A 24,288-nucleotide genomic window follows, 5' to 3' on the forward strand; every position below is an offset into this window, starting at 1 on the left:
TGTGGAGAGTGGGTGCTGCAGTGTGTTGTTTGTTTAAAGTGAGTGTGTGGATGTGTGTGTTGTGAGTGCATTTGATGGTTGTTGCATAGTGTTATTGTTCGTTGAGCAACCTGATGGCCTGGGGATAGAAGCTTCTTCTGAGTCTTTCTGTGCTTGCCATGAGACTCCGGTATCGCTTGCCTGACCGCAGCAGTTCAAAGAGGCAGTTGTTTGGGTGGCTGGAGTCCTTGATAATTCTCTTAGCCTTACCCCTGCACCGCTTATTGTAAATGTTCTGGAGAGGGGGAAGCCCCCCTCCAATTGTGCGTTCGGCTGAACGTGCCACTCTCTGTAGTCTGCTATGGTCTTGTGCGGTGCTATTCCCAAACCAGGAGGTGATATTGCCAGTCAGGATGCTCTCTATTGTACATGAGTAGAAGTTCTTAAGGATCTTCTGACTGACTTGGAACTTCCTTAGGCGCCTGAGGAAGTAGAGGCGTTGTCGTGCCTTCTTCACAACACTGTCAATGTGTGTGGTCCATGTCAAGTCCATGTCAAGAAGTCACCTATTCTCAGTCCTTGCCCCACAATGGTGGAATGAACTACCCACCCCAGTTAGGACAGCCGAATCACGTCCAATCTTTCGCCGTCGACTAAAGACGCACTTCTTCAACCATTATCTGAATAAAAAATAAAAATAAAATAAATAAAATCTAACCCTAACTAACCGTACTGTCATGCACTTGTCCTAATAAACTAACCTACACTGTAGCACTCAACACTTTGATGAACATTGTTGCTCAGCTGATAGAGTTGTGCCCTTCCTGGTGGCTTGTCATACAGAACTTGTAAGTCGCTTTGGATAAAACCGCCAGCTAAATGACTAAATGTAAATGGATATGTGGGCTCCGAGGTACTTAAAACTGTTCACTCTCTCAACCAGTGCCCCGTCGATGCTGAGGGGGCTGTAGTCCCTGACCCCCGACCTCCTAAAGTCCACAATCATCTCCTTTGTTTTGCTGACGTTCAGGGAGAGGCTGTTCTCCTGGCACCATCCCGCCAGGACCTGGACCTCTTCCAGGTAGGCCCTCTCGTCGTTTGCAGAGATCAGGCCCACCACTACTGTGTCGTCAGCAAATTTGATGATTGTGTTGTTGTTCCGCTGAGCCACACAGTCATGTGTGTACAGGGAGTAGAGGAGGGGACTCAGAACACAGCCCTGGGGGGCCCCTATGTTGAGGGTGATGGATGAGGAGGTGCAGTTGCCTGCTCTCACCACCTGGGGTCTGCCCGTCAGGCAGTCCAAGACCCACTGGCAGAGGTCATAGTTCAAGCCCAGGTCCCTGAGCTTGGCTATGAGTTTGGAGGGGACTATGGTATTGAATGCTGAGCTGTAGTCGATGAATAGCATTCTCACATAGTTCCCCTGCCTCTTGTCCAGGTGTGATGCTGCTGTGTGCAGCACATGGGCTATGGCGTCCTCTGTGGACCTGTTGGGGCGGTATGCAAATTGCAGGGGGTCCAGGTTGATGGGGAGGGAGGAGCAGATGTAGCCCTTTACTAGCTTCTCAAAGCACTTCATGGCTATGGAGGTGAGAGCTACAGGGCGGTAGTTGTTGAGGCAAGCAGGCTTGGATTTTTTAGGTACAGGGATTATAGTTGACCTCTTCAGGCAGGTGGGGATGACAGCCTGTTCCAAGGACAGGTTAAATATGTCAGTGAATACCGGGGCCAGTTGGTCGGCACAGACTTTTAGGACGCGGCCGGGGATGCCGTCCGGTCCTGCTACCTTCCTGATATTCACTTTTTTAAAGGTCCTCCTCACCTCATGCTCTGTTACCCTGAACACTGAGTCTCCATCAGCAGGTTGGATTGCAGGTTAAAGGTCCTCCTCACCTCATGCTCTGTTACACTGAGCACTGAGTCTCCATCAGCAGGTTCGATTGCCGTTCCTCCCGGGCAGCGTGTCGAAGTGTCCTTAGCCCTTTCACTGCCACACTACAGAAGGTTAACCCTTTACTATCACACTACCGACGGTAACCGTCGGTAGTGTGATAGTAAAGGGTTAACCTTCTGTAGTGTGGCAGTGAAAGGGTTAACCGGCTGTCGTGTGGCAGTGAAAGGGTTAACCTTGTGTATTGTCGCAGTGAAAGGGTTAACCGTTTGATAGTGCGGCAGTGAAAGGGTTAAGCAGGACACTTAACCGCTAACTGCTCCCAATTAGCAGGTCGGCACCTTGCATGGTCGCCTCTGCTGTCAGTGTGAATGTGTGAGTGAATGGGTGAATGTGAACAAAATTGTAAAGCCCTTTGGATAAAATCGCTATATAAATACACCATTTACCATTTACACACACATGTGTTTCAACAATGGAGAGTCAGCCAGTCAGTCAATCAATCAGTTAGGGATAGTCGCTATTGTAGGCCAGCCCTCCGGGTCAGGCAGAAACCTACTTTAAAATGTATACTACTATTGCTAAGCATAGAAATATTCATTGGGCTTTCAAATGGAGAAGTATTTTCTTGTACAGTGAAACGTGTAGTGTACCTAACAGCTGTTAGATACAAGCTGTCTCTGCCTTGTTGTCAGCAGGAATAGTCACATTCTGATTTATTTTATCAATTTTATCAGCCCCAATCTGTGATTTACTTTTGTGTTACCATATGAATGTTGGGTATATTTACATACATTGTTGAAGAGTTTGATTTGTAGATGTCTTGGCCCATTGTACATGAGAATATACTAAGTCTATTTGAATGTTTACAACTTTCCCAACATAATCAAACCTTTTATAGGCGCAGAATACAGCAAATACATTAAAACCCATATTGTTGTTTAGTGTTAGACCCTGTATCAAGAGCTGAGTGAATCAACTAAGACACTGAAAACATTGATATTTCTTATCTTTGGTGGTGGGGCTACCCTTTTGTTTGTGTGGATCACTGACTGGGCCTTTAAACAACGCAGCCAGGGTAAATATTGTCCACTGAAAGCATTAACACATTGGACGCCAACAACGTGATAATTCGTTATTGCCTGCCATGCGTTGAACACCAACAACAAATAAACACTTTTTTGGGATCAATATTTAATTTTTTCGCCATGGCATTCATAATTCATCCAGCCTCCCTCCGGGACTGCAGCTGCACCCTGTCTGATATTGCAGCGCCTCAATACCGCCACCTGGTGGATGATCGGGCGAGTTACACTGCAAGCCAAACCGGAAGTGGCGCTGGTGCATCGAGGAAATCCCTCCGGCAGTAATATCTTGTTACGTGGATCCAGACAAACACTCGAGTTCATCGGATCGCTTTCGAAACGCAATAATCAATATGATTTCGGCGTTTATTGTGTCATACAAACGGGAAATGGATCTAGCAGATCGACGTTAAATAATTGGAATATTTTTCCTCCAGTCTCATCAGCGAATGGTAAGAGGAATATAACGTTATTTTCAGCCCGATTGTTTATTAATTTCATGGCAATCCATCTGCTCAACATATCAACCCATACTAAATAAAGCCGTTACTGACGATTAAGGAATTATAAACGACCCCCCCCCCCTTTCCTTCACGCATGATGAAGCATAATGTATACCGATCATATACATTTGAATTTCTTAATATAGCGTGTATAGGAAAGAAACGCCAATCGATAATCTATCATATGCTTCAGGGCCTATAACTCGCGTTTTGGGAATTACAGCAGAAAACCTTAAAAACATACTTATATTCTCGACGGTATTAACACAACAATGTATGAATGAAAAAATATAACGTTCCCACATCTGGAACGATAGATACCCGATGTTGAATGGGCCATAGTAATGTCGATATAGCTATAATATTTAAAAAGTTATAGCCCTGCGAAGAAGGTAAACATCTCCATAGGGTTACAGTGCAGGCAGACTGGGCATAAGGATGGGCATACTGCGTGGCAATCAAAGTGTTAAGTAGAAAAAGATTTTCTTTTAATTGAAATTATTCTCTATTTACAATGAACAATACATGATTCAATTGTTATAAACAACTGCTCCACTTACAGATGTCATAATTTCCAGTGTGCAGACAAGGAAATGTTATAAAACACAAAAATGTATCTCAACAGAAGAAAAGAAAATAGCACATTGCATACCAATACATTCTATAAAAAAAATAAAAAAATGTATTTTAATATCCGAATCTCAGTCTTTATGTTGTAATTGTTTTGTATCTATCCACAGTACGTTCCTCAGCTACGGGAAGTCCTAACAGGCACTAGATCCAATAGACCCGTCTAAGATCCGTTGAGGCAAGTGCTCTCATCCACATCCTGGTCGGCGCCTGCGTCCTGCTCGTGGATGAAGCTGTAGCGGCGGTACACAGACCCCCCCCTGCTGGTGTAAACCACGTCCGCCTCATCCCCGCTGTCCGGCTCCGGGACGCCGTGGGGCATGCCGCTGCCGCCGCCGCTCAGTCTCTCGTAGCTCCGGCGCCAGCAGAGCCTCTTCCTGGTGCGCGCCTGGACCAAGACAAACACGGCCAGAACCAGCCCCAGCGCCAGCAGCAGGGCCACGGGCAGGGTGGCTGAGGGATGCTTCAGAGCTCCGGGCGCCATGTCCAGGTCTGCCGTCTGCTCGTCCCCCGACTTGGCCAGCGGAGCCTCCACGCACAGTGCTGCGACAAAACAACACAACAGTTAAGCCTTTCACTACCACACTACACTAGTCCTCGGCTGCTCAAACAGTAGTGGCAAACTTCAAGTTTGGAAAAAGACAGAATGCGAAATACACAAGTCTTTACTTCATGAAGATTGCCCCTGTCTGAGACCATACAGTTTACATAGATTGCCTGGCCGTGCAGAGGACAAAGATATTCGCCAGAAGTGGATTAAGAATACCAACAGAAAGGACTTTGTTCCCAATAAAAACAGCACGGTAGGTTTTGTTTAACAGTCGACAATCTCTATTCATCTCACAATGACTAACGTTAGCATACAGCTGCCTAGCCTAACATGGTGAAACACGTCTTTAAGCTAACACTGCTTAGCTAAGTTATAACGTTAAGTTAGCTAACGTTAGTGCTCTGCGGTGGTCGCACATAATAAATTAACTCAACCAACTGCCGTTATCGTGAAAATATCTAACGTTAATTGCTCTAACGTCACTGTAACGGATCCCCGTATATTGAGTGGCTTATAAACGTACTGATGGTATAATCACTGTTTTATTTATCCTTTTACATCGTATTACATTTCCTTTTAAAACAATAACATTCCCACCGTAAGAGATATGGCCTCATACGGGTCCATTAAAACTTGTTGCGTATTCCTTCTCTCGCAATGCACTGTAAAACTGTCAACAAAAGCCTGTGACAGCGACCGGAAAACACTGCCTCGCGACATGGATTTACATAAATTAAAGTCACACACACACAGGCTTCTATCAATTCTAATAACAAAAAGGTCCTGGATATTCATATTATATATAAATGTAAATGTAAATATTCCTAAACACAAATATTACACAGGTAATTACTCAAAAATAATAAACCATTCTTGGGGTTATTTACACTCCCACCAAATTATAATGTTTTTCTTTTTCTTTTTACTAAAAGTAAACCTTCAAAACATATAATTCAATTCAAAACAATATCACATGTTATCAATGCATAGTGCTTAAACAGCTTCTAGCAATAAAACCAATTTCTGGACAGGCCGCTCCACTATGGAGGGCCTGCCGTTGCGCTCTCCTTTGTGGTTCAGTCCCTTATCTCCAAGCAAGATCTTGACCCGTCTCACAAGTCCATCCTTGCCCTGAATGACTTCTGAGACGCTCCCAAGCCTCCATTGGCTTCGTGGCAAGGTGTCATCTTTGTCCATGACTACATCACCGACTTGCAGGTTCCTTTTAGTGTTATGCCAGTACTGTCTTGTCATGATGCTGTGGAGGTACTCCGTTTTCCATCTACTCCAAAATTGTTCTGTCAAGTATTGAACCTGATGCCATCTCTTTCGTCCATACAGATCCTCTCTTTCGAATTTGCCAGGTGGAGGCAAGGCTGCAGTGGATTTCATTGTGATCAGGTGATTGGGAGTAAGTGGCTCTAAACTATTTGGGCTGTTTAGAGTATCAACCGTGAGTGGACGGCTGTTCACAATAGCCATGGTCTCATAAAAGAAAGTGCGCAATGACGCATCACTGAGCCTGCCAGGGGCGAGCAGCAGAGTGGCACTGAGGATGCTTCTCACAGTTCTTATTTGCCGTTCCCACACGCCTCCTGCATGGCTGGCATGAGGTGCATTCGTTACAAAGTCACACTGCTTTTCTGTGAGAAATGTGTTCAGTCTGTCTGTGTCCAACTCTTTCAAAGCAGCATTCAGTTCGTTTTTTGCACCCATGAAATTTGTGCCTTGGTCGCATTTAATTTGTCGCACAGCACCTCTTAATGCAATGAAGCATCTCAGTCCATTAATGAAAGTGTCTGTGGACAAGTCTTCCAGCATCTCAATGTGAATGGCTCTAGAGCAGAAGCAGGTGAAGAGCAACCCATACCTTTTCTCTTGTTTTCTTCCTTGCTTTGTCAAAAAGGGGCCAAAACAGTCCATCCCACAGTATGTGAACGGTGCCGTGGGTTCTGTTCGTTCAACAGGCAAATCACTCATCCGTTGGCCTTCAACAGGCCTTCTCAGCCTTCGACACGTCACACAGTGACGGATGTAGGTTGCGACAGCTCTGCTCAGTCCACAGATCCAATAGCCACTGGACCTAATTTCATTGATGGTGAAGCCTTTACCCTGATGTTTCACTCTTTCATGATGATGGGCGATGATCAGATTCGTCATGTGATATCTCTGAGGAATGACAGTTGGGTGTTTGAATGTGCTCTGGAAAGATGAACGGCTGAGCCTGCCTCCGACCTTAAGCACACCCTCTGTGTCCAGGAAAGGGTCTAGGTGTTGCAGCTTGATGTGTCTTGGTAGCCGATGTCCTTTGCTTAGTAGCTTTATCTCATCTCCGTATGCTTGGCTTTGTATGTCCTTGATGATGAGTCTCTCTGAACTTTGTCTTTCATCAACTGTTGAGAGGTCACATGATTTGACTTTTCTTGCACGCCGCAGGAGACGCGCCACTGCCTTGATGGCCTGAGACCAGGATGAAAACTTGTTCAGTCGGTCTACAAGGCTGACATGTTCTGAGCTCTTTGTCTGAAAGGTCTGAGCCTTTTTGACTTCTGGGTCACCGACGGGTAGTTCTGACGGCACCTCGGTTGGCATTTCTATCTCCTTTTTCCATAGAAAGCTAGGGCCAGTGAACCAATCAGAAGAGAGCAGCTCCTCTACTGTTTTCCCCCTGGATGCATAGTCTGCTGGGTTTTCATCAGTAGGTACGTGAAACCACTGCTTGGGGTCTGAGTCATGATGGATTTTCTGCACCCTGTTTGCCACAAAGGTGTGAAAGCGGCGAGCTTCATTATTAATGTAGCCTAACACAACCTTTGAATCCGTCCAAAAGAACTCTTCTACATTACAGTATCCTAATTCTTCTTTAAGCATATTGCTCACAGTGACTGAGACAACTGCTGCGGTAAGTTCTAACCTGGGTATTGTTGTGATCTTCAGCGGCGAGACGCGCGCTTTCCTCATAAGAAGAGCACAGTGAATGTTTCCTCTTTCATTCTTCAGTCTCATGTAAGTGCATTGGTCATAGCCTGTGGTGCTGGCGTCTGAGAAATGATGTAGTTGTGTTTTGATCACCTTTCCAAAGCCAGCCGGCTGGTAGCAGCGAGCTACGTGTATCCTTTCCATCTTAGCAAGGTCATCTTTCCATTTCTCCCACCGTGGCTTCAGTTGCTCTGGAATCGGGTCATCCCATCCTGTTCCTTGATGGCACATTTCCTGGAGAATCTTCTTTCCATTGAGGACGTAGGGAGCTACGAAGCCCAGCGGGTCGTATATGGAGGCGACAGATGACAGGATGCCACGCCGTGTCGCTGGCTGGTTCTTTGATGTGACTTTAAAGGTGAAACAGTCACTCTCGACATTCCAGTTTATTCCCAATGATCTTTCTAGGGCTGTGTCGTTGAATGTGAGATTCTTTGCCTTAATGTCTGTGGCGAGTTCTGTTGAGGGAATGCTCTGGAGAACAGCACAGTTGTTCGACACAAATTTGTGGAGGCGTAAACCTCTCTCTGCACACAGCTCACGTGCCTCTTTTGCCATTTGAATGGCCTTTTCAACAGACTCAACACTGGCAACACCGTCGTCTACATAAAAGTCTCTGGTAATGAACTGAGACCCTAATGGGTGTGTGTGACTGTGTTCTTTGGCGAGCTGCTTCAATCCGTAGTTTGCACACCCTGGTGAAGATACAGCTCCAAAAAGATGGACCTTCATCCTGTATTCTTGAGGTGGGGTGCTTAGGTTGCCGTTCTCCCACCAAAGGAAGCGTAGGTAGTCACGGTCCCTCTCCGAGACGTGAAACTGATGAAACATCTTTTCTATGTCACACATCAGTGCAATGCCATGCTGACGGAAACGAATCAATACACCTGTGAGATTGTTGATCATGTCTGGGCCTGCGAGAAGGTGTTCATTTAGGCTACTTCCCTTGTACTTTGCCGAGCAGTCGAACACTACTCTCAGCTGCTCAGGCTTTTGGGGGTGATATACACCATGGTGAGGTATGTACCATTTTTCTCCATTGGTGCCTTCAGTACGTACCTCCTCTACGTCACCCCTGTCGATGATGTCCTTCATGTAGTTGGTGTAGTCCTTCTTGTAACTTTCATTTCCATCGAACTTCCTTTTCAGGTGACTGAGCCTCACAGCAGCAAGTTGCTTGTTATCTGGTAAGCATGGCCTCTCTCTGAAGGGGAGTGGCATCTCGTAATGTCCATGTTCGTTTATCTTTATGTTTTCCTTCAATTTGTCTAGAAAGATCAAATCCTCTTGAGAGACCATTTTGTCGTTTCCCTGAGTGTCTCTGAAATCCGTTTCAAGGATTCTGATTGCATCCATTGGAGTCACTGCAGGCATCTCCTTCACGGTTACTCTGTGACAGTGACCGGTTGACAGTTGTGGAGAGTGTGGTGTTGAACAGCCAACAATACTCCACCCTAAGTCTGTGAGAATGGCAAAGGGTTCATCATCTGTTCCTGTTATGACCCGCCTGGGTACAAGACTTCTTGGACAATTGTAGCCTATCAGTAGCCCCACTTCACAACTGAGGAGAGGCGGTATTTGGTCTGCGATCGCTGTGAGGTGGTGCCATCTTTTGGCCGTTTCGTGTGTGGGTATGTGTTCTCTATTTACAGGTATGCAGTCTTTGGTGTAAGCAGGAGGCAGATTGATGTGCTCAATGGAGTTGAATCCTCTCACACGCAGGCCAGATGTCCGCTCACTTTTAAAGACCATATTTTCACCCATCATGGTAGTGAGTTTCAGTTTGACTGGGCAAGTAGTCAGCTGTAGTTCTTTACATAGATCTTGCTCGATGAATGTTGTGTCGCTTTGTGTATCTAACAGAGCGTACACAAGTTTTTCTGTGGATGGATTCTCATCTTTAGACACCCACACCGGCACGATCATGGAGCTGTTTTCTGACTGACCTTGACTGGTGACGTTGAGGGACAGAGCAGGTGTTGGTTCCATTTCACTGCGTCGTGATGAATTCTCCCTTTTTGCTCTTTCATTGTAGCTGTCATTGTGAAGACAGGTGGGATGTCGTCCTTTGCATGAGTCACATGTGTGGCGATGCCGGCACTCCTTAGCGCTGTGATCAGGCTTAAGACATCCATAACACAGTCTTTTCTCTTTGACGTACGTCCTTCTGTGTTCCAGTTGCATTTTCATGAAGTCTGGACATTTGCAAAGCTGGTGACTGATATCCTGACATAGTATGCAAGGGGTCTTGATCCTTTCTTTTGTTGTTGTCTGTTGATTATTTTCCACCACTGTTTGTGTGTTGAAAGCGCTAGCTTTGTTTCCTTTGCTTACCCTTGTGTTCAGTCTGTCTTGATTGGATTCAGCTGAATGGAGAGCAAAGAAGGAGGTGATTGGATTGCAGGCAGTTTCAGCCTCCATAGACATGAACTTGGCGAAGTCTTCAAAGCTGGGAAAATCCTTTCCCTCCCTGAGACGCGCTGTCACCTGCCGGTTCCAACTTGAGGCCATCCACTCTGGCAGCTTCCGTATTAACTTTTGATTTTCCTCACAGTCGTTTAGGATATTTAAACCCTTTACATGGGGCATGGCCTACACACAGGCGTTTAAGTAATCTGAGAAGGTCCTCAGCCCTTCCGCATCCTTATGCTGTATTTTTGGCCAGGTGGATAGCTTTTCTCTAAAGGCCCTTTGAATGATGAAAGGTTGGCCGTACCTCTGGTTGAGCTTGCTCCAAGCGTCACTGTATGCTTCGCTGTCGCTGCGATAGAATGTCCCTTCTAGGCATTTGTTAGCTGCACCACCTACATATCTCTTGAGGTAGTGCAGCTTGTCGGCAGGGGAAATGTTTTTACCATCTATGAGAGACATAAATGAAGACTTCCATTCAACAAAGTCAATTGGATTGCCATTAAACACGGTAGGCTCCGGCATTGGAAGTCTGTTAATAGCAATGCTGTCCTGGATAGCCTGTGCTAGGCAAATTACATCAACAGGAGGAGATGGAGGGGCAGCTATGCAAGGGTGCATTGTTGCAGGGGGGTTGGAGCTGAATGGCAGAGAGACATGGGCAGACCGAACATCAGACTCCTCTTTCACTTCTCTGTCGTAAACTTCAAATCTTGCTTGGGCAGCCTTTAAGCCTTTTTCAACTTGTAATCTTTCCAATTCTGCCTTGTGTTCATCCAATTCCTTCCTGTGTTCTTCCTCTAAAGCTCTGGTTTTTTCCTTTTGTCTCTTTTCCTCCAATAGCATCTTATATTCAGCCTCCTTTGCAGCTAACTCTGCCGCTGCTTCTGCTCGCTTGACTGTAACATTTGAGTGTGTGGAATAATGACTGCCAGACAGTTCTGAAGCAGAGGAACTAAAAATGGACCGGGCATAGTGAGGCTTACTTAGCTCACGCAAGCGCTGTCCTTCATGTTCTGCATCGTATTCTCCATTTACACCAGTCAGTCTCTCATTCAGTATTTTGACAATGTCACTCGTTACTGCTGCACAAGCATCAACTTTGCGCCTTAGCTCAGTGTCAGGCGTGCCGTGGACTCTCAGTTCATCATATAATTTCATGATGTCAAATTTCCTTTTTTCCAAATTGTCTGCAAGGTGTGCTAATTGATTATCTGTTTTGTCAGATTTGAGGTCTTGCCGTGTTTCACGTGCTTGGGCTTTCCACTGTTCATAAAGACTAAAAAGTCTCTTTTCCCGTTTGTTCTGTTCATCTTCACGGTAAACTAGCATTTTTTCTGTTGGGATTCGCACTCTTTCTGACAGCCTAACTAAATCTGCATCATTATCTTCCTCATAATCAGCAAGATTTGTTTTGTTTTGCAATGTCCCTTTTTTTTCTTGTCCGACAGCTTGTTCTGTTTCTGTTTCCTTGTCGCGCAAAATAGCACCAGATCCATCCATTGTTTTGTTTTGCAATGTCCCTTTTTTTTCTTGTCTGACAGCTTGTTCTGTGTCTGTTTCCTTGTCGCGCAAAATAGCACCAGATCCATCCATTGTTTTGACTTTTTCCGTTGCTCCCTTTATCACAACCGCTTCAACTCAACGCTCATATCCCTTTTGTCCGTAAAAGTAGTCCTGTCCATCCATAAAAGTGTTCCTTTAGATCCGTAATGTACTTTTATTCATGGAGGTCGTCCTTTTCGTTGTAATCTCCGTTAAAGAGTAGACGGTTAGTTGTAATCTCGTTAGAGAGCAGACAGTTGATTGCCGGTTGGAGAGGTGAATCTCTTACTGTAACGGATCCCCGTATATTGAGTGGCTTATAAACGTACTGATGGTATAATCACTGTTTTATTTATCCTTTTACATCGTATTACATTTCCTTTTAAAACAATAACATTCCCACCGTAAGAGATATGGCCTCATACGGGTCCATTAAAACTTGTTGCGTATTCCTTCTCTCGCAATGCACTGTAAAACTGTCAACAAAAGCCCGTGACAGCGACCGGAAAACACTGCCTCGCGACATGGATTTACATAAATTAAAGTCACACACACACAGGCTTCTATCAATTCTAATAACAAAAAGGTCCTGGATATTCATATTATATATAAATGTAAATGTAAATATTCCTAAACACAAATATTACACAGGTAATTACTCAAAAATAATAAACCATTCTTGGGGTTATTTACAGTCACCAAGCCCATACACAGATGAAGACCTTAAATCTTACAAATGGTTGGATGCCTATTGCCTACTATTGCCTGGTGTGTGGATGGGTGAGCGAGGCACAGTATCAGCTCATCGATGACATGTCATGTGTATAGTGAAAGCCAAGGTAGGCGATTCAATAACGTTACTAGATCGACTGATCTTACATTAAAAAAAAAGTCTAATAGTCTACTAGTACAAATGTTTGGATCGAAATGCTGATCGGTACTTTGGTAGTTCGTTCAGACGGGAGAGGACAGAGGAGTGGAGAGGGGGTGTTCGCCTCCTTTTTTGCACTCTTCTCCCTGATTTGTAATAGCTTTTGGCAATCTGAAGTACTTCAAATGCTTTTCCCGGTCCGACCGATTAGTACAGCCAAAAACACGGCAATAATTGACAATTTTGCGCAACAATGACCAGGAACAGTTGCTAGTTCGCTTGCGTTGGATACGTTCAGTATCTCCTTGCCACCGCAGTAATGGAGGTGTCGCTAGATGGCTCATTTTTGGAAAAATACTTTTTTAGACACAAAATCTTGTTTTATAAAGAAAATCGTTTTATCTGAAAAGTATGACAATAAAACACATTTTATTCAACATAGGCAAGGTGCGTTCGAAGTGTTGATGATAAATGCGCCACTGGTGCTGTGTGTGAGGGGAGACTGTACGAGTTGGGAACCCGATGGCACACGTGGGCCAGGATGAGACCTCCTCACAGGGGCCAGGATGAGACCTCCTCACAGGGTGAGATCTCCTCACAGGGTGAGACCTCCTCACAGGGGCCAGGATGAGACCTCCTCACAGGGGCCAGGATGAGACCTCCTCACAGGGTGAGATCTCCTCACAGGGTGAGACCTCTTCACAGGGGCCAGGATGAGACCTCCTCACAGGGTGAGATCTCTTCACAGGGGCCAGGATGAGACTGCCTCACAGGGTGAGATCTCCTCACAGGGTGAGACCTCCTCACAGGGGCCAGGATGAGATCTCCTCACAGGATGAGACCTCCTCACAGGATGAGACCTCACAGCCAAGAAGGCTGCATCATTAATGATTGTATAATGATATTTAAAAGTCTAGACCCTGAAAATAAGACAACACCCCTTTTGCAGATTTTCTTCTAGGGGAAAAAACGTCTTATATTCGGGACAATGCGGTATTTCCTCAGATAGCTTGTATATTTAGAATTTTAATATAGGCTTTAATAGAACATAGAACGGGCACCAAAGTCTGACACCAAGCAAAGCATAGAATGCTGATGACATGATGACCCTTCCTTCTTTTATAGTTTCCTTGCTTTCCACCCTGTTCCTGGTTGGGTGGGAACAGGGTGGAAAGGAATCCAACCTGAGCGTGATCAGCGAAATGGCCGCCATGTGAATGAGATTGTACCTGATCGGACGTCACAGGAGCAGCATGTGGTGGCGTTCCCTCCGGCCTGGCAGCACTGGGCACAGCGGTTCTCCACCGCATGGAGGGCGTGGTCAGGGGGGCAGGTCAGACACTGGTCAGGTCTGGGACCGGTACAGTGTCTACAGGAGCTGTCACATGGCTCACAACTCTCCTGCAATGACAATTTACCAGGAATAATATGGATTGTACTGGATTTATACTGTACTTGATTGTATAAATAAATGTGTTTGATGCATGTTTAATTGCTATTGTTAGTTAGTTAGGTAGGTAGCTGGTTTGATCTTTCGTCTGGCAGGCAGGCAGGCTCTTTATATTCTGGGGAGACACCGGTATCCTTGGATCATACTGGTCATGAATATACCAACTTTTTACCGCAGCAAAACCACTTTTAAGTTAAGTTGAACCTTTATTAATCCCCTTGGTGAAATTCATCCTCTGCATCCACTGCCACACATAGTGTGGAGCCTTGGGACCAACTCCTGTTGTCTAAAGTATTTTTATCTAAAGCGCTTTACAATTTGTTCCTCACATTTTACACATTCACACACCAACGGCGGAGACAACCATGCAAGGTGCCAACCTGCTCATCGGGAGCAATTAGGGGTTAGGTGTCTTGCTTTGACACTTTGACATGCTGCCCGGGAGGAGCAGGAATCGAACTGGGAACCTCCGGATTATCAGACAACTGCTCTACCTCCTGCCCCACTGTCACCCCACTTGACATCTGATCCAGAGCTCACCTCTTCTGAGAAATACCGCCCCTCTTTACAACGCGGATAGCACACATTGTCTTGCAAGGTGCTGCCCCGGTCACATGTCAAACAGCTTTGTGGTGTGGCATCTGCAAACACAAGGACATTATCTGTGACGCACTACACCAAGACCCACAAAGGATGGCAAATATACGTACAGTGGCAGGATATGGGGCCAGAGATTGGAAAAAGGGTGTGATGCTGTAAATTGTGTGTTAACTAGGGGTGTAACGGCACACAAACACCATCGTTCAGTACTTACCTCGATTTTTATAAAGCGCCTCTACAAATCAAATATATTATTATAATTTTAAAGTCACGGTTAATTTCGGTGCAGTGGGGGAAGGTTTGCAGAATGTGGCTTTCCATGTTCCACTCGTTGGTGACATAGTGTGCAGTTATTGTTAAGTAGGGCTGTCAACGAATATTCTATATCGCCAAGAATGTAAGTAGCCTACTTTTCAGTTTTTAACACGTTTTAACACTATTGTAAATCATCCCTCAGGGTAAAACTTGTAGATATTGAATAATGGATAGAGAAAGAAGCATCATGCAGGTCCCTAATGGTTTGATTACTATTTCCTGTTTCATGTCAAGGAAAATATATCGCTTCATGTTTATCACACCTTGTTCGGAGGTGTCTTTCTGTGTATGAATGTCCGTTCTATATAGCATACCGTAAACTTTCATTAATTTGCTCTCGCTCCGAGAGGCAGCCCCTTCTCAATCTAGCAACAATTCCTCATCATGCACAGAGAGAGAGAGAGGGTGTGTGTGTGTGTGGGGGGGTAGGTCTTCTAGCTCTGGCTTGTCTCATCATCTCTCGTCATCATCTCTCAGTGGTGTGCGTGGGCTGAAGGAATAACATCTGGCCTTTGCGCAAGTTATATTTTGGGACGGTGGGGGGACTTGGAGTTTTGAATGAGGTTCTGCACGCAAAAGAAGTTCTGCACGTGCGTCCCTTTAGTGGTTGAACAGCGCGCATACTGAAACGGTTCGGTACGAACATGTACCGCTTCACCCCTAGTGTTAATGGAGATGAAGACATAGATGAACATGATTTCTTGACACCTGTACACGTCTGGCAGCTGGTGTGGCACTGCTTGCAGAGATGGTCGAGCTGGTAGAAGCGCTGTGGGCAATGCTCCACACACAGCCTGGTGCCCTGCAGTTCCAGGAGGGGAGGGATGCAGGCCCTGCATGACTCGGGTCCCGGCCCGCTGCACACCTCACACGAATGGTCACACTTGGCACAACAGGAGCCCTCGCTGTAGTACCTAGCAGGATACACAGCAGGATCTTTATTCATATTTATTTGTATCATTGTACGGCACAAAGTATAATACAACGTAAATAAGTTGGCATACTGAGTAAATATGCTAATCTGATGTAAGTACAGTTAGATATGTAATTCAACAGCTGTGACAACATTAGGTGAACGTCTCCTGCGTTGTGACGAAGCGGCGCGTCACTCACCCCGTGGGACAATGGGAGACACAGAGGTGGAGGAGGCGCAGGTAACCTGGGGCACAGGTGAGGCAGTCTTTGGGCGAGGCTCCGGTGCAGGTGGAGCAGACGTGGCCGCACGCTGAACAGAAGCCCAGTTCTGTTCCGTCAGCTTGCTGTCTGGAGCTGTACGTGCCTGCTGGACACTCACTCACACAAGTACTATCTGGACAACACACACACACACACACACACACACACACACACACACACACGCACACACACACACGCACACACACACACACATTCAAAGGGTCATTGTTACCAAAATACCTCAAACTTTTAATGAAAGACAAATAACCATTCCTTTTTGAGTTTTTACAATTATTTTACTTTACTTTATTATTTTCTTCTTTGACAGCAAATTATCTTTGTATCTGCATTTGATCTTTTCATTGTTATTCTTTGATTATTTCATATAGTTTGAAATAAACCATTCATTCATTGATAACTTTTAAAGTCGGGCTCTTCCTAAACCTGCCCATACCTCTACACCTCCATACCTCTACACCTCCATACCTCTACACCTCCACACCTCTACACCTCCACACCTCCATACCTCTACACCTCCATACCTCTACACCTCCATACCTCTACACCTCCACACCTCCATACCTCTACACCTCCATACCTCTACACCTCCATACCTCTACACCTCCACACCTCTACACCTCCACACCTCCATACCTCTACACCTCCATACCTCTACACCTCCATACCTCTACACCTCCATACCTCTACACCTCTACACCTCCATACCTCTACACCTCCACACCTCCATACCTCTACACCTCCATACCTCTACACCTCCATACCTCTACACCTCCATACCTCCATACCTCTACACCTCCATACCTCTACACCTCCATACCTCTACACATCCACACCTCTACACCTCCATACCTCTACACCTCCATACCTCTACACCTCCATACCTCTACACCTCCATACCTCTACACCTCCACACCTCCATACCTCTACACCTCCATACCTCTACACCTCCATACCTCTACACCTCCATACCTCTACACCTCCACACCTCCATACCTCTACACATCCACACCTCCATACCTCTACACCTCCACACCTCCATACCTCTACACCTCTACACCTCCACACTGTACCTCTACACCTCCATACCTCTACACTTGCAGTATCTCACATGTTTTGTTGATCAGTGACTTAAATATGAAACATGACATTTTGTTGACCATTCCTCGAATAAAGAAAATGAAAGGAATGCTTTTTGGTAACAACAGCCTACAATTTCCGTTCTTCGACTGCAGTCTGACTTCAAGAATGAAAATCAAATGAGACGTTATTAATAAAGCGAATGCTTACTGTGGAGATATTTAGGCACGACACAAGTTTGACATTCGTCATGCGCCGGTCCCCCACACGACTGGCATTGGCGGTGGCAGGCCATGCAGGTGAACTGGTCGTCGTGCAGGTAGGTCCTGGCCGGGCAGTCCGTGTCGCCGGTCACCCCACACAGCAACGTGTTGGGGTCCAGCACCAGACCCTTCTCGCACTGGGTACACTGGTTGGGCTCAGGGCCAGAGCAGCTTGCGCAGGTCTGGTGACACTCTGCACATAACCAAATATGAATACTGTTGTCAAATTCGTTAAGTTACTCTACACACATAACCAAGGGTGGTAATCACATGATTATTTACTTATAAGTATCCCAATGTATAATTTATGAATACATTACTTCTCAATCGTATCAGCCAGCTGGTAAAGCCCTATATAATACATTGTATAACTTTATAGAGTTGGTTCCGATGTAGTTGGTTTAAATGTACAGAGACAACTTGAGCTTTCTTGCTTAAAATCTGATTCTGTGTCAAGTGTCACTGTGTTTCCCACCTCTATAGTTTAGTCTATTTTATTTATAATCCCAATCCCCTACTGCCAGGCCGTCATCACTGTGAACAAGAATTGGATATTTATCTTTGCTAAAACATGAGCACTATTTAACACCTTACTTCCATGAGTCCCATTAACTCCCTTACTAACTAATCACTTTTTTTAGGATATAAGATAAGATATTCCTTTATTGATCTATGGGAAATTTGGACGTCATAGCAGCACAGGGGAGGGGAGATACAGGCATGGGCAGGGTAATAGAAGAAAGACATAAATATAGGCAATAAAATGTAATCTGAATATAAAAATACAGTGTAAACAAAGGTGCAGATGAGGGTCTGTATGCCCTATCGGTCATAATATACATTACAATAACTAGGCAATAAAGAATAATAATAATCTGGCTTTATACTATGAGTAAAAGTAAACAGTATACACAAGGTGCAGGTGAGAGTCATAATATATATATATCAGTCATAATAAACGTTATAGTCCATGCAGTGTATTATTGTTTAGTCTTAGAAGTAGTTTTTTACACTATATTTACACTCCAGAAGGTGCCGTACCGTACAGCACCTTCAAATAGGTCAGAGGTAAAATATCGCTTTAATTGACCTGCTTGGTCAAATCACGTTTAAATGAAGAAATGAAAAAGACCTTGGCATTCTGTAGCAGTGGTCTCATAATAGGTGCTGGTGGGGCAGTCCTTGGAGCAGGTGCCCTCGTACAGTTTGGGTGTGAAGGTAGAGCAGGATTCACAGTCGTCCGCCAGGGGCCCTGAGCAGCTGCTACAGGAGGGATGACACCGACCGCAGCTGCCCTCCTCCATGTCCTCGAAGTAGCCGATGGGACAGCTGGCCTTACACACACCCTTCAGCATCAGGTAGAGGAAGCTGCATTCTGAGAGGAGGGTGGAGTGATGGTATGTTAAAGGCACAATCCGGGTTTTACTTGGCCATGTAAAGTTTTCTTGAGGATTTTGATTTGTAGATGGAAAACAAATTAAATTTTTTTTAAACTCAGTTCTGTTTTATTTCCAAATTTTGATTCTGTTGTAATTGTCTTTTGTAACCAATGAAAAACAAATTCCCTGTAAAAACAAAGGTTAGATAAAAGATCAAATAAAAAGACACTCACTGAAGCAGGTCCGGTCATCTGAGCAGACGTCACAGTGGGGAGGGCAGCGTCGGCAGGTGCCGTCATCCCCAGGGTAGGTCCTCAGGGAGCAGTTGAGTCGACACAGGCCGGCCTCCAGGAAGTGGCCGTCAGCACAGGACAAACACTGAGACCTGGTCCCGTCACACGTTAGACAGGAGCTGTCGCAGGCCTCGCAAGACCCAGCCTCGCTCTCAAAGAAACCCCTGGAAACACACTCACAGGTCAACTGAACCCTTTCAAGACCCAGCCTCACTCTCCAAATTAAACCCCTGGAAACACACTCACAGGTCAACTGAACCCTTTCAAGACCCAGCCTCACTCTCTAAAATAAACCCCTGGAAACACACTCACAGGTCAACTGAACCCTTTCAAGACCCAGCCTCGCTCTCTAAAATAAACCCCTGGAAACACACTCACAGGTCAACTGAACCCTTTCAAGACCCAGCCTCGCTCTCTAAAATAAACCCCTGGAAACACACTCACAGGTCAACTGAACCCTTTCAAGACCCAGCCTCGCTCTCTAAAATAACCCCCTGGAAACACACTCAGAGGTCAACTGAACCATTTCAAGACCCAGCCTCACGCTCTAAAAGAAACCCCTGGAAACACACTCACAGGTCAACTGAACCATTTCAAGACCCAGCCTCCCTCTCAAAGAAACCCCTGGAAACACTCACAGGTCAACTGAACCCTTTCAAATGAAGAGCGATATAACTCAGTTTTGATGTGTTTGCAGTTGTAATGTCAATCCAAAACACTTGGAAGTGTGAATGTGATTATATGACGAGAAAGTACTCAACATTTACTGTCTTTAACTATGAATGAACACAATACTCTAACTTACCATCTTTAGATAATAAAGTACTCAACCTCTACTCCTGTCTTTAACTATGAACACAACACTCTAACTTACCATATTTAGATAATAAAGTACTCAGCCTCTACTGTCTTTACCTATGAACACAACACTCAACTTACCATCTTTAGATAATAAAGTACAAAATCTCTACTGTCTTTAACTATGAACACAACACTCTAACTTACCATATTTAGATAATAAATTACTCAATTTCTACTGTCTTTAATTATAAATTAACATAACACTCTAACTTAACATCTTTAGATAATAAAGTACTCAGCCTCTACTGTCTTTACATAACACTCTAACTTACCATCTTTAGATAATAAGGTCTGAAAATACTGTTCTGTTTCATGCTAGCTTCCGCTCAGCATCATAATGCATATATCTCGCTTCAGTGGATATGCACTGAATACATTTCTAAATGTACCTTTACATACCAACATCCGTCTGACCACACCCCCATCTGCTGCCTACATAAGCAGGGGTGGGGCCACACACTCATCTCCTTCTCAAATTTCATCCACATGATAGTGCCTGTATACCAATCACTTGGCGAGGAAGAAAGTATTAAGAAAGGAAAACAGAAGAACAAGGAGATACATTGACATTATATCTTTATTTTCTCTCTCACTATTTTCGAGAAAATACGGTGATATTGTCTTCGTCACTGGAGTGTTTCTGACCTCCACCGGCTTTTTCGTATTAGGGGCTTGCGCCGCTGACATGCTCCACAACTGCAGTCCTCCTTGCTGCGGCTGGATGGGTTTGGCCCTCCGGCCATACAGCTGGACTGTGGGAAGCACCAGCTGTTGTGAGAAAGCGGTTGCTTCCAGGGTGGGGTAAGTACTGTTTTGCTTGCGAGCACTGGTTGTCTGCTTATGCTATGGGGGTTATCTGACAATTTTACGAATGCAGACTCCGGACTAGGGGTCCTCTGCTCGGCTTCTTAAGCGGCGGACGGAGGATCTTGGTCTGACGCCCATGACGGTCAACCTAGTGGGCCGCGACCAGGACCTGGTGAACCCAGGATTCTCTGGACGAGCAAATGCTTCTCTGTCCCGTGCAGGCCCCATCTTTCACATAAATGTGGAAGTACACCCTAACGAGGAAATGTGGGCATAGGATCTTCTTTATCGGGAGTTCCATGCTCAAAGTCGGCTGCAGCCCGGATGGGAATTGTGCTGGCTCCGCTGTATGTCTGGTAAATCACTGTTGAAAACTGTGTTTGACATTTCTTTTTCTCTTAGGATGGGGAGGGACTTGGACAGCGGCCTGTCTGAAGTGTGGCTTGTTATGTCGTTGAGTACAGTTCAGGTGATAGCTGTTTAGCTGGCGTGCTAGTTTGTGGCCTACTGTGTTAGCCAGTCAGCTGTTAGCTGCGGCGCTAGCTCATTGTGTTTACCAGGCTAGTAAACGTTAGCTTGTTGCTATCAGTCGGACGGCTGTTAGCTTAATTGTAACTGAGGGGTACAATTCCCTGACTGTATTGTTAGATATGGTATTTAATACCACTACCTCTTGTACTTTAACTTCTGGCCATCCAGTACATGATATAAGTATGATGAACACTTTCCCACCTGATGAAACGAATCCACACAAATGTACAAATCGAATATTTAATATAGCAAAAGGTATATACAACGTTCACTTGTTTACACTTATGATTTGAAATATGCACTTGTATGGCAAATGAGTATTCGTAGGTAAATCAACATTGAATGTCCAATCTCTGGTTACGCAGGGAGTAAGTATACAACCTGGATATTTAGGAAACTATAGCGATGGTACTTAAATGATTATAGCTGGATACACTAAGGGGGGGGGGGGGTCCCGCTGGTTGTAAGACAGTAGGAGGGGGGGGTTAGAGAAGCCGCTGGCGGTATCCCATCTGGCCGACGGTTTCTTGGGAGAATTCAAAGTCTTGAACACGGTGCCCACAGAACCTCGGTCCGCAGACGAATACAGCTGGACCCTCTGGTGGACGGTAGCTGCCGGTCCACAACGGAGAGACGTGAGGCGACCTCACTGGTGTAGAGCGCCGTCTCACCTGGAGTCCTCTCCGGGGGGTAGTTCCAACACTCCGCAGTGTTGGCCGTTATCCATGGAATAATCAAAGCACCCAAAGCATAATCCAAGCCGTGGAAGGCTCGCCGTCGTCCGGGTAGAGTAATCCAATATACAGGTCCAGTCGCCCTGGCCCGGAGCTCCTCGGATGCAAGCACCACTAGGGGTCTGCCCAGCCTGGTTAAGCGTCCAGATAACGTCAGGAACGATGGGGGTACTGATAACTTTAGAACTCTAACTGAACGATGCACCATACATAAATAGACTATTATTAGCTTAATAGAATACGTCCAACTCGACGGTATAGTGCCAAACTATGACTATTCAACTATTAATCCACCTGATATCTCAATGCCTATTCTGAGGCCAAGTAGGCCTTACTACACCACACGTGCGTCGTGGGTGAGGCTTCGCGTCTGTCACTCTGTTGGAGGGTAAAGAACTGGACTAAAAGAAAGGTTCTACTTTACTTGCGCCATATATATATGCGCTATGAACAAATAGTACCATTCGTATTTCGCCAGACGTATTCCTGCGCGGAACCGGGGCTTGCCACGACATGTTGGGCGGCACGATTGAACTTGAACCTAGGGGTATGGCAACCTGGCGCCAGGTTCTCGTCCAATGGTAGAATGAAACTATTATGGGCTGTTTAGTAGACTAAAGGGATATTCAGTGCATATTGTACAAGGAATATACAGGGGATATCAAACGATATACAAACACCATTTAAATATATATATATAAATAAATATATATATTCGGTTTAATCTGATCCTTCACAACAGCCGCCCCCTAATTAGTCCCACCTAATTAGCTAAGCAGAGACAGATTAACCGCACTGTCTACCACTCAAGGTCCGCTGTAAGGGTCAGTCAACTCACAAAGTCATGGGGTCATGGTCATCATCGACAGTATCTGGGAGTCGGGGCAGTTCTATGAGCCTCGCCACGGGACGTGTGTAAGTGCGCCCTTGGACGAGTACTTCAGCTGCTCGGACCTTGCCATCGGCACCGGTGATCACTTTGCTTACGCGGCCAGCCGGCCACATAGCTCTGGGTAGTGACTGGTCAATAATCATGACGACTGTTCCTTCTGTCAAATTGTCTCTCTCTTTTACCCACTTCTGGCGGGTCTGTAGGGACGGTAGGTAGTGGAGTAGGAAGCTGCTCCAAAACTTGTCAGCTAGTACTTGACTGTACCTCCACATTCTTCGGCCGTTCGCTTCTTCAGGCCTGTACATTGTCTGGGGTAGCGCGGGGTCCAGCCGCCCCATTAGGAGTGTGTTGGGGGTGACTGGGTCGACATCTGCTACATCACTGGAGACGTAACCGAGGGGCTTTGAGTTCAATACTCCCTCGATCTCCGTGAGGACTGTCATTAGGACTTCCTCCGCCACAGTCTGGGCCCCAAGCACGGCGTACAGGGCTGTCTTTATAGAACGTACTTCTCGTTCCCAGGTTCCACCGAAGTGGGGTGCGTTCGGGGGATTAAACTGGAAGTCAATCTGGGATGGAGCGAGGTGGGTCTTAAGTTCTGGGCCCATAGCTTGGAAGCTCTCTCTCAGCTCTCTTTCTCCGCCTTTAAAGTTTGTCCCGTGATCAGACAACAATGTAGACGGTTTTCCCTTCCGTGATGTGAATCTTCGGAAGGCCATAAGGAATGAGTCTGTGCTCATGGTCGGAAGGAGCTCGATATGTATCGCTCTGGTGGTCATGCATTTGAATACAATACCCCACCGCTTCTCGGTTCCTCTTCCTCTCTTTATATACAACGGGCCAAAGCAGTCCATGCCTGTGGAGTGGAATGGCTTGTCGCCGATTCGGAGGCGACAGGGGGGTAAGTCAGCCATCCGTGGTATGCTGGGCTGCGCGCGCCACTTACGGCAGTCTAGACAGGTTCGCTGGAAGCGCCGTACTGCTTCTCTGCCTTGCAGTATCCAATAACGACGTCTGATCTCCGCGAAGACTCTCTCTGCTCCTGCGTGGTGTACATCCTCGTCGTATTTCTTTATGATCAGCTCTGTGACCTTGTGACGGCTGTTCAAGACGATCGGGTACTTAATATCATCTGGTAGATTGGGGGCTCTCCGCAGGCGGCCACCCACTCTGATGAGATTATGGGCGTCACTCTCGGGTGCCAGGTGGAGCAGTCTGCTGTCTGATGGGACGGGGTTTCCTCCCTGTAGACAGTCTAGCTCATCGGGGAACGAGTCTCTCTGGGCTCGTTGTAGTAGAAGAAGTTCTGCCTCTTCGTAGTCAGCTGCTGACATGTCAGTGGTGGACTGAATCTCTGGGTGGTGCCGCAGGAATGTTCTTTGCTGCGCACTCGCTAGGGTAATGCAGTCCTCTATGTTGGGGTCTGTGGAGGCGACTGTGCTCA

At 45.9% G+C, this 24,288-nt stretch overlaps 1 protein-coding gene across 1 annotated transcript in view; it reads right to left on the reverse strand.

Moving 5' to 3' along the window:
* Positions 1–4,017: 4,017 nt before the first annotated feature.
* LOC311244960 (uncharacterized protein) overlaps positions 4,018–24,288 on the reverse strand; it is a 30,713-nt gene continuing 10,442 nt past the window's right edge. Inside the window, exons 2-9 of the mRNA XM_084334674.1 lie at positions 18,960–19,183; positions 18,480–18,722; positions 17,295–17,540; positions 15,924–16,119; positions 15,519–15,724; positions 14,436–14,536; positions 13,675–13,846; positions 4,018–4,634 (exon numbers count right to left, since the gene is read on the reverse strand). Of these exons, the coding sequence (XP_084190800.1) occupies positions 4,255–4,634; positions 13,675–13,846; positions 14,436–14,536; positions 15,519–15,724; positions 15,924–16,119; positions 17,295–17,540; positions 18,480–18,722; positions 18,960–19,183 (1,768 nt within the window). The 3' untranslated portion in view covers positions 4,018–4,254. The remainder of the gene's footprint in view (positions 4,635–13,674; positions 13,847–14,435; positions 14,537–15,518; positions 15,725–15,923; positions 16,120–17,294; positions 17,541–18,479; positions 18,723–18,959; positions 19,184–24,288) is intronic.

This window comes from Notolepis coatsorum, assembly GCF_963971535.1.
Source record: "Notolepis coatsorum genome assembly, chromosome: 18".
In the NCBI taxonomy this organism is placed as follows: Eukaryota; Metazoa; Chordata; class Actinopteri; order Aulopiformes; family Paralepididae; genus Notolepis; species Notolepis coatsorum.